Source organism: Bos javanicus, chromosome 22 (genome assembly GCF_032452875.1).
Source record: "Bos javanicus breed banteng chromosome 22, ARS-OSU_banteng_1.0, whole genome shotgun sequence".
NCBI lineage: Eukaryota > Metazoa > Chordata > Mammalia > Artiodactyla > Bovidae > Bos > Bos javanicus.
The window spans coordinates 48,093,444-48,104,490 of record NC_083889.1 but is presented as its reverse complement, the minus strand read 5'-3'; the positions used below and the strand labels follow the sequence as shown (position 1 = coordinate 48,104,490).

The window sequence follows — 11,047 nt, the reverse complement described above, 5'->3', positions numbered from 1 at the left end:
TTCTTTTTTTAGAAACTGTAATAAGATGTCGAACTTTATTGTAAACCATTTTACAGTGTAAGTACATCATCTTCCCTTTCACTTCAAAAATGTGTTTCTGTGACTCATAACACCACAAATTGAACCACCTCCACTGGGAGGCCATGGTTTGCTCACATAGGTCTGACTCCTAACAAACTTCATGAAAAGAGAAACCAAATTAAAACAACCCACCCACCCCCTCAGGAGCTCAAAGGCCCTCCCCCAAGCAAAGCTCCTTGGAGCTACCAATGTTTTGCAGGGTAAAACAGACAGCTCTCTGCTCCTCGCTGGAAGTGTGTGACACTTCTAAAGGCCAGCCTTGCACCCTCCAGGGTGGCTGCTCTGGCTGATGGTAAGTTCCCAGAGTCATCAATGTTCACCTGGCTGCAAAACGGCCAGTGGATTGCCGTCTGGAGGGCAGAGTGAGATGCTGACACCTGCTGCTCCCTCCAGGCTCCTGGGGCAGCCTTCAGTCGGGGACTCTGGGCTGCAGCCTCTAGGCCCACGCTGCCAAGGGGAAGAAACAATTTGAATTTGAACCTTTACATATATTCCCTTTACAGGCATGGTCAACATTAACCCATGACTCCTTGTTGCCAGGAAGAGGCACAATTTAAAGCTTGAGGCTGGAGGCCACCAGCGTGCCTGAAGGCTAATTAGTGGGACTTCACATGGTAGGCCTTTGGACTGAACAGACCAAGAAGCCACTGTTGCCGGGGATCTCATCAACATTCCTCCTTGCTACTGACAACATCCACTGGCAGCCAAAGGGAAAATGGGCAATGGTGGTCTCCTTCATTCAGACGGTAGATGTGACAATTCTACTTCATCAGGTTACTTCCATCAGTTACAAGAAACTTGTTCCTGGCCTTGCCTTACAAGTTTCTATGAAAGGTGGCATGGGGTCCACCTTTGTCTGAGATCCAAATTCAGACAAACCAGATGGACAGCGCACAACATCCAGCTGGTGTTCTGTGGCGTCTCAAACATGACAACGCTTGTCTTAGGGCAGGTGAAGGGCTGCACCTCATAAGGCACCTTGGAGCAGTTGGAGAGAAAGCTTACCCCAGGGAGGGAGGCCAGCCGGGAATTAAGTCCTGGCCATGGCCCACCGTACCTACTATCTCGGGACAGTGCACCACAGAAAAGAACTCAGTAACCACAGGAGGCACTCCTGGGGGATACAAACTTTGTGCGTGTGAGTGTGCACAGAGGGTAAGGCCAAGCATGCCAACGATGCCCTGTATAACTAGACTCTGGTCAATGTCCATGCCCTAGGTAGCCAGCTACCACACAACTGCCACTCAGAGACTAAACTCCTTTGAAAATCAGGATACAGGGAGAAACCACCACTTGCGCACTACCTTAGTCCCCAAAACCTACTGCCCAGCAGGCACTGGGATAAGCAGATCATCTGGGATCTGTATAACCCAGTCTCTATCCTTCACAGCCTGTGTGTCTCCTGCCCACTGTTGCTAGTTTGGAAACATCAGGATCTGAAGACTGAAAGAAAAGCTCAGATTCTGGGCTCAGTGAGGTGCAGGAAACAGCTGTGACCACAGGTTATTAAAAACGAAAGGCAACGGGAGGACAAAGTAAGGCGAGTCAGCAATGCCTACCACCTACCAGGACCAGAGTCGGGCCTGGTCTTCCCAGTGCAGAGCTGCCCACTAACATAGCTGAAGGTTGGAGAGGGAAGAGCATGGGATGAGAATAGGGTGAAGGGACAGTGGAGATGGGCTGCAATCTCACCTTCCTCTCCTGTGGCCACTGGCACCCACCCAAGCAGAATCGCCGCCCATGGCAGTTCAGGTCCAGGTTCCTCTGGCCCTCCTGCTTCTGGACTCTTAGAGAATGACAGCTGAGAAGTCCTCTCCAAAGTTTGTGCCCTTACGACCCACACAGGTGGGACTGCAGGAGGCAGAGGATAGACCCAGGATGCCTGGTTTAACACTGTGGCTCACATGTCACAATTCAGACCCAACCTGCTTGACTGAAATACATTGTTATGTAGGTCTAAAAGGAAGGTTCTGGGTGGTGTGGGCTCCCTGCACTGATCTCACTTTCAGCTCGCAACTTCGCCATGAAGTTCTCTATTCCTAAACTTTCCGGCCAACCCTGGGCTGGGACAAAACACCGGGCTGCTTTGCCTTGCTGCTCCCACAGCAGGCAAGTACCTGGGTCAGCCCATTCCACTGCCGGGCAGCAGACTCCCAAAGCCACCGGGCCTATGCTCATTCTGAGGAGTGGGGGCCACAAGTTTAGAAAGAAGCACTTCGTCCTGCCTGTGGATGCAGACAGCGAGCTCACTCACCTCCACCTGCCCCGCCCCATGCCCAGCCACCCTGCTGCTCTGGAGGATGTAAACAACAGGATCTCATGGTCAGACAGGCGTTCTCTAGACTGCTGCATAAGACGAGTAGAGCAACACTAAGCTGACAGGCACGGGGTAGCCTGAGAGGATGCTCCCAGAGGTGGGTCCAGAGTCTGGCTCTGAAGTTTGCACCATGGGAGGCGGGGAGGCCAAGACTGCGCTTTAAACTTCAGATGTGGAGGTTCTGAAGAGATGCAGGGGACAAACAGGAGTGGCCTTGGAGTCTCAATTTCTCTGGACACAATATCCTCTTATGCTCCCTTTTCAGTCACATTTCACCAAGACTCTAACTTGCCAGCTGAAGTAAGTGCCAAGTGCTGCTGGGCTCTGGGCAGAGCCTGTTTCACCCTCACAGGCCCTGGATCCACATTTGGACCAGCTGCCTCCTGCTCAGGCCTGACCTCTACAGAACCACTGACTGGGTTTGCTGATTTCAGATAAGGGCCCACCTCCCTTCCTACTGGAATTATTTACCGCATCGGATCGCAGATTACCTAACGATATTCCAAATAAAAAAACTCCCAACTTTTTCCTCCCACCAGTTCACGTCCCATGAAAGGCAAACAAACCCATTTCTTTGGGGGTAAAAAAGAGCTTTTAAATACAATAGTATGAAAATATAACTTAAACATATAAAAGTCAACAGCATACGGAAGACTTAAAAATCTATGTTTTGCCCATTAGTCCCATAGGAAATAAACACATACTCAAAAAACGTTAACACTGTGACAGCTCATAAAACCAGCCATAGAAATCAATAGTTACAAAAGCCATTTCGAGTAAGAAAGTGTCACAGCTCCAACTTGGTCAATGAGTAACTCAGCCCCCAAACATTTTCCATCTTCACACTCCCCGCTGAAGCCCTGACGAGAAGCTCCACCCACGGTCCACGTGCAGGTAAGTCCTCAGCCTCAAGGCCACACGGCAAGACGCGGGACAGGGCTTCCGGGTCCCTCGCAACACCACCGGGACGACAACACAAACAGAACGCCTCGCTTGCATATTTGGTCAGTGTTTGTAGTGCAACTGAGAGGGGACCTCCAGCTGCCACGTGGAGCCGGCGGCCCCCCCTCCCCGGGTCACAGTATCTGGGAGCGGCCGAGGCCGCGGGAGGAGCGGAGGTAGAAGAGGGGCAGAGAGAGGAGGGGAGGGAAGACGCGGCCGAGCGACCCTCGGCTGACCGGTGGCCGGCCGCGGGCCCCCACCCGATCCTGGCTTGGGAATGCATCATACAGGCAGCCCGAAGCGGTGCTTCTTTTTCTTCGCAGGCTTCAGGGGCGTCAGTCTCCGGAGGTCCTCCTCCACGTCCGACTCCTCCATCTCGTCATCGGCTGAGATCAGGATCTGAGTGGTGGACAGGCATGGCCCTGAGTCACCGCCAGCGATGCCCTCTTCACCTGGCCACCCTGGACCCCCGTCTAGAACGCCAACCTGGCCAGGAGGCCTCAAGTGTCAAGTTGATTAACAGAGGGAGATGGGGAGGTCCCCCTTTACAGAGTGAGACGAGCTGTCCCTCGCCCGACCTTGTTTACACCACGTGCACCCCCACAGGTGCTAACACCAGTGCTGAGTGGACATGCCTCGCTGCTCCTGCTTCTCCATACAACCTCCGGCTGGGACCGAACCACCATCAGAGCAAACTTTGCATTAGGTCACACTGGCCAAAAAAGCCCAGTGTTGGCAATATGGAGTCCCAGGTCCTTGAAATTGGTTCAAATATAGCACAAGAGTACTGAAAAGTCCCTTTTTGAAAGGAAAACACCTGTGGGGCACACACAGCAGGGCCATTTCAGAGTGGCTGCTATGAGCCAACCTCACAAATTTCTGAAGACAAACAGGAGCCCTCTGCTCTTCTGAGCCCCTAGAACAACACAGCCACACAGCTAGGGCACCTGGAGCAGACAACATTCACTGCCCACCTGCCTGGCTGCTCAGGACTCAGAGCATCGGGGAAGGATGGGGACAGCCCAGGCCAAGATGGAGAGACCCAGAGCACAGCTGTACAGGGGAAGCTTATCCTCCTCCAGGGCAGGGTGCTCTCACTACCCTCCCTGCAGGGCTTCCTGCCCCCAGTCCTGGTCCCCTGATCGAACACTCTCTCTGGCTCCCTATAACCTGTACAAACGCATGCCCATTCCTTGCTCTGGATCACAAACCACCTAGCCCAGTTAGCTCAGATCTTGGCCTATAACCCACTTCCTGTCATGCTATCCTACCCTCCGGAATACATGCTACTCTGGCCACAGTGAATTTCACATTATTACCCAAACACCAAACCACAGGACCATGATGCCTCAGGAGCAGCTGCTTCTGCCTAAAACGCTGTTTGTCCTTCACAACATTCACCATGTTCTTACAACCCGACAGGCTGGCCTCATCAAGATTTGAGGGGACGCCTAGAGAAGAGGCGACTTCCCTGGTGGCTCAGACGATAAAGCGTCTGTCTACAATGTGGGAGACCTGGGTTCGATCCCTGGGTTGGGAAGTTCCCTGGAGAAGGAAATGGCAACCCACTCCAGTACTCTTGCCTAGAAAATCCCATGGATGGAGGAGCCTGGTGTCCATGGGGTCACAAAGAATCAGACACGACTGAGCGACTTCACTTTCAGCTAGAGAAGAGGCAGGCTTCCCCGATGTCTTCCACCTAGGTGGTTTTCAAAGCACTCTCCAGGATGCCCCAAGGGGCTAAACCAACTGTTTCAAGTTCTCACAGGGTTTTGTCAAAGCCTCAATCTCAAAATGGGCTTCCTTTGTGGCTCAGCTGGTAAAGAATCTGCCTGCAATGCGGGAAACCTGGGTTTGATCCCTGGGTTGGGAAGATCCCCTGGAGAAGGGAAAGGCTACCAACTCCAGTATTCTGGCCTGGAGAATCCCATGGACTATGTAGTCCGTGGGGTCACAAAGAGTTGGACACGACTGAGCGACTTTCACTTCACTTCACTTCAATCTCAAAATATATCACTGCCTGCTAAGATGGGCTATGCAGGCTGGCTGTCACCTCATCCACAAGTGTGAAGGCCTCTCCGAGAAGACATCCTCAGCCATTTCTGTCACCCACACCCATAGTGCCATGCACCTACGGGCCTGCCTTGGACATACAACCTTGTCTCCTGGCTCCTATTTATGGCCACCAATCTCCCTGAGGTCCAAATGTTTCAACTTAGGAAACCTGAAAATAAGGGGAGATGAGGTTCTCCCTGGGAGGCCTAGCTACCCCCACAGAAGTTTCCAGTCAGTTTAGCCAACACTTCCCTTGCTCTGGAGAGATGGGCAGGGATTCAAACGCCTTGATGCTTAAAGGACAACCACGCCCACTAGTCCTTGCCAGCTTCCCTGGAACAGTGCCTCTCCTCCCTTTCCTGTCTTGCTCCACCGATGGAGGGGCTGCTGGAAAAGGGCCACCCCTCACCAGACGCTTCAGCTCCCAGCCTGAGGAAGGACCAGGGGACAGCAGGAATGGGTCCCAGCTGGACGGGAGCTGTCAGCTTCCTCTCCCTCCCACTAGTGGGGCTGTGACTCAGCATTCAAGAGACGGCCACATTCGAACAGAGCAGACCCTTCCTGGGTCAGTGGCACGAGGGCTTAGCCCTACCTCAGACTCTGACTCCTCATGGGACGCGGCCCTTCGGTAGCGGACCTTGCTCCCGTTCCTTGAGTCCTGGTTGGCTCCTCTTTCTTCTAGCTTAGCTTTCGTCCTTCCCTTTCTCATGAGGAAATTGTCCACTACCCAAAACATCAGAGCCTATGGGAAGAAAAATGCAGGTCACTTTGGGATAACACACTTATGAAAGCAAAGGCAAGCAGCTCCCACACCCATCCTCCTCAGACCCGTTCCAGATCACAGCATTAAGAACTGGGGAGAGGAAGATATCATGCAGGCCCTTGCTCCCTCTCAGAAGTGAAGGAAGAGACTTCCAATCCCTGCGCCCTCTAAGAGTTTTGCTGCAAGGGGTTCTTGCTGATGACTGATGCACTCGGCAGAGCAGGGCCTGAGCCAAGGTCTCTGGACTCCTGGTAGGGGATCCTCCCCTGAGCGGAGTCGCTGGTCGGCACACCTACCACATCTGTCAGCCCCAGGTTCCTTTGCCATTTCTTTTCTTATTTCCTAATTTCTAGCCAGTGTGCTTGTGAGTTTTTCTAGGAGCCCTGCAGTCAGGAAGTTTCTCTAGGAGCCCTGCGGTCAGGAAGTTTCTCTAGGAGCCCTGAGGTCAGGAAAATTCCTGACAGTCTTCATTCCTAACGGTCTTAATCTAGAAGTCACTGTTACATATGTGGCAGTTCCCTGGTAGGGAGGGCACGACAAAGATCCCAGGACCCTCCACTTTGCACAGAGGCCCCGGAGCAGGATCTGCATGTTGAGGAAGTAATTCGGATGTTTCTAGGTCTGGGGTGGGGATGAGAGTTGGCAAATACTTGCATGGAGGCACCCAAGTGCTAGAAGGTGTTTTCTCTGTCAGAATTTTGAAAGGAACACGGGAAGGCATGGAGCAAACAGAGGTTATGAAATGCAATAAGGCACTGACATTGACAAAGAAGGGGACGATCAGCATGACGATGGCCAGCTTCAAGTCTGGGTTTTCAATGGGATTCAACAGGGCCACCTGTAAAGAGAAGCAGACTTAGTGAGGTTGGGGGAAGACCACAAAGATAGTTTCCGGGGGGGTGGGGAGCGGTAGGGAAATGGCCCATGAGGCCCTGAGAGGAGGCTTTGCTAAGACACTTCCCTCAGAGCCCTGATGAGAACCGCACCTCACACCCAGGGCCACACAGTCCCCAGACTTGACTGCCAACAAGGGACCCCTTTGGAGCCCACTAGGAGCAGGTAATCCTTGAGTAGCTTTCCCTTGCTGTGGAAGTGAGAAGTGTAGGGGGACTGGAGGCTGAAGCACTTTACAAAGCTGGCACAGGGTAGAGTGTGGGCTTCAGCAAGTTGGAAAGAGTGAGGCTGGTGGACAGTCATCACAGATACTAGCAATGAGGCGCCGACCACTTTCTAATGGAAATCCTGCACCCCAACCACCTCCTCAACAACAGCTCCCAAAAGCCTTAGTTTATTTTTTTAAAAAATAAAACTCGGCCACAAATAAAACCAAAGATCTGAGCTACTTTGGCTGGTTTCCTGTGGGCAGTGGAGTCTTATCTGCACAGCCCTGGGGCCAGAGGGCAGTGTTAGGAACCACAGGAACATATGACCAACCACTGCCTTTGCCACCAAAAGGCTTGATTAAACCACTGGCCAAGAGAGGTGAATGAGGAGGCACCTGCGGATGCAGAGAACATCTGCTGACAACACTTAACAGTTACCTGATGACGCAGGCAACTGCAGGGCAGGGACTGTATCTTCATGGGCTTTACATATGTCCAAGGCTTAATCTAGAGCAGATGTGTATAAGGGAGGTAGAAGGATGCTATATGAAAAAGTGACAAGTTACTGCTCTTGATACGTGGCCAGGAGCTGCCCCATCAGACCAAATCCAGGTACCTTCATGTAGTTAAAAAGAAAACCAATTTGGTTTCCCAACAGGGCTAGGGTGGGGATTGGGGAAGGGGGGAATACTGTCTTCCTTGACATCTCAAGGAGTTGGTAAAGAACGGAACAAGAGGCAAACCTTCTTCCACTGAAGTATTAGGAGGACGATGAAAACGACAGATTTTTCAAAAATCATGATCACGATGTAAAGGGCACATTGTCCAACCCAGGCTCCACACTGCAGAGGGTCTCCTGCAGGGAGAGAGGGCTTGGTCACTGAGTCGCCTCCACCCCCATCACCCACAGCTCCCATGAGCCCTGATCCCCGCCTCCAACCCACGAGCTCCTAAATGAGCCCTCCAGAGCTCCAAGAATCAGCTTGTCTTAAACAAACAAAAATCAGAGAATTCCTAATTTGGAGATACCAAAGTGGCCTTTCTTTCAGAGACTCTAAGATATAATTACAAGGCACTAAAGTTAGTAAGTGTCCATTGCTGGGGCTGAGAAAAGCTGGCTCTTTTTGTCCACTGGCAGCAGAAGCTGTGTTAAGCAAGACTGCTATTATTATCCATTGTTGATGTTTCCAGCGGCTGTGGTGCTATCCATCCTCTCCCCATCCATGAACGGGCTATGGTTTCTGAATCAGGAAGGCAGTAAACAACCTCTTTGTTTGCCTCTCACCCCTATCCCACTTCCGCCGCCATTCCCCACTCCCCCTCACTTTTCTGCTGCCCTTAGCCCTGCAAGTAAGAAACCTGACTCTGGGGGGTATTCAGATTCTGTCTAGGGGCACCCCAAAACACCTTGGACTGGGGACAAGGAAACAAAGAGAGAAGCCCCCCAGGTAAGGAGGCTGTGACAAACGTCTGTCTGTGATCCCGTCAGTCACTGTGCTTGAGAAACGGAAGAGGCCAGCAGTCCGTACTGGGGGACACTTGGCCCCTCAAGCGCCTCCAGAATGATTCAAAAGGGACTTGATGAAGGGTGGAGGACCCCTCCAGTGAACATCCTCCATCTTCAGTGACAGGGAGAACCCATGAGATGGGTCCCTGGGGAGCCACACACCTTCAGCGCAGGAGACCCGAGGCAGGAGGCGGGGAGGGGGGTGTGCCCCAGCCACTCGGGAAGCCCTGCTGGAGCTGCTTGATCACGGTGGCCAGGAGGGGGCTGGACAGTAACTTCAGGGGAGACAAAGGCCCTGATCCAGGCCCCCCGAGGGGTCTCTGGCTTCTGTTTCCACAGTGTCCGCAGAAATCCCTGTCTGGGGGTGGGTGCCAGCAGTCCCCAGGCCAACCCGCTGTGCTTGGTGGAGCCCCAGGGGAAGCCTTCCATAGCCGTAATGGATACAACCCCAGGTCATTCCCTTTTCTGGAAAATCTCGGGAGAAGTGCACAGAAAACATGCAGAAAGACCTCAGTGCGTCTCCTGCGGTGTCCTATTTACTCTCACTTCTGGGTAAGACACATCTGAGCCAAAAAGCCATTTCAGAAGCGCAATCTCTCCTAGATTTTTACTGGAGTTTTGTAATCCTTTCGGTAAACTATCTGACGTTATTGAGGAAAGTTCTCAAAAACAGCAGCTCAAAATACTTGGCTAAAAACTGTTCAATGAAATGGGGGACGGTCAGACAGAGCACTGGTAGGACAGACGAATGAAGTGAGACTAGTGTGTTTAAAAGTCAACAAGACAAGTGGCAACAAATTTAATATCAAACAAAAATCTGCTTGCATCATGCTCACCCCATTTGCTCTAAGTCTTAATGGCAACAGAAGAAGAAAATGCTTTTCCTCCTGTTGTCCTCACACTACACCCTGAATTTCACTGCTGAGTTTCAGAGTCACCCCCCTTAGCTGCAGCTGCCTTTTTTTCCTTCAATGTAGATGCTTGAATAAGAAAGTTTTAAAGCAAAAAAAGAAAAGTCACATGTGACCCCACTGTCACAGACCATGTCCCCTGAGCATCCAGCACATAGCCACATAACCACCAGCACACGCGCTGGTTTTTCTGATTTGTTTTATCTGAGAGTCTTTCTGGCATTCCCCACAGCCTCATCTTTCAAGGAGAGACAAGCCAGGCATTCTCGTGTGCCCTGCTTTTTATTACCACACTGGACACCCTCAGGTACTTGGGTGTTTTTGCTAGATTATTTCCTCAGGATAAATCATGGGAACGGGACCAAAAGGATGGAACTCATCTGTATGTAGAGAGGCTTCCAGAGGGAGGACTGGGACAGAGGCTGGTAGCAAAGCCCAAGCAACAGGTGCCTGAGAGACACAGACCGCTTCCAGGAATTCTGTCTAGGGAAGAGCAGCCTAGTCTTCAGACTGCGGACACCACCTCTCCCTGTACCTTGCCTTATCCCTCAGGGCTGCGTGGTCTATTCCCCACATCCCATGTTTTTCTTAGTAAGTTCACCTTCTTTTCTAGGGACCACAGGAATACCCAGAAAACAAGCCCCTCTCCTTCACTAGCCTAAGAAGAGAGCTCTGAGCCCTACTTGGAACTACTGCCTCAAGTGGACAGGCCAGTTAACAGGTACAGTAGGGAGAATAATGTCCACACCCTAACCCCCAGAACCTGAGATTATGCAACTACTGTGCAGAGGGGAGTTGAGGCTGCAAGTGCAATAACAGTGGCTAACCTAAGATGGGGAGAGCATCCTGGCCTATCCAGGTGGCCCAGTAATCACAAGGGCACTTAAGAGTGGAGAAGGTGTGAAAGGCCAGAGAGATATAATATGAGAAGAACTCAACCAGCAGTTGTGTGTATGTATGATCAGTTGCTCAGTCGTGTCCAACTCTTTGTGACCCCATGGACTCTAGCCAGCCAGTGTCCTCTGTCCATGGGATTTTCCAGGTAAGAATACTGGAGTGGGTTACCATTTCCTACTCCAGGGGATCTTCCTGATCCAGTTATCGAACTCAGGTCTCCTGCATTGCAGGAGGATTCTTTACCACTGTGCCACTTGGAAGCACTCAACCTGTGGTTACTGGCCCTGAAAATGAATGAAGTGGCTACAAGCTAAGAAATACAGTCACTGTCCAGAATCTGGATAAGGCCAGGAAACGGGTTCTCCTTGTAGAGACTCCAGAAGGAACTAGTCCTGCTGACAATCTGGCTTTAGTCCATGAGACCCTTTGTCAGACTTCTCCACTACAGACTGTAAAATAATATATTTGTGC

The 11,047-nt window shown here is 51.6% G+C and overlaps 1 protein-coding gene across 2 annotated transcripts in view; it reads right to left on the bottom strand.

Annotated features, from left to right (window-relative positions):
* STIMATE (STIM activating enhancer) overlaps positions 1-11,047 on the bottom strand; it is a 54,130-nt gene continuing 43,083 nt past the window's right edge. The window contains exons 5-8 of one of the 2 annotated variants that reach the window (XM_061396704.1): positions 8,005-8,117; positions 6,919-6,996; positions 5,988-6,137; positions 1-3,739 (exon numbers count right to left, since the gene is read on the bottom strand). In XM_061396704.1, coding sequence (XP_061252688.1) covers positions 3,623-3,739; positions 5,988-6,137; positions 6,919-6,996; positions 8,005-8,117 — 458 coding nt within the window. In that variant the 3' untranslated portion in view covers positions 1-3,622. Of the gene's footprint in view, positions 3,740-5,987; positions 6,997-8,004; positions 8,118-11,047 lie in introns of those variants that run through there. The other variant, XM_061396703.1, reaches the window with a different exon arrangement.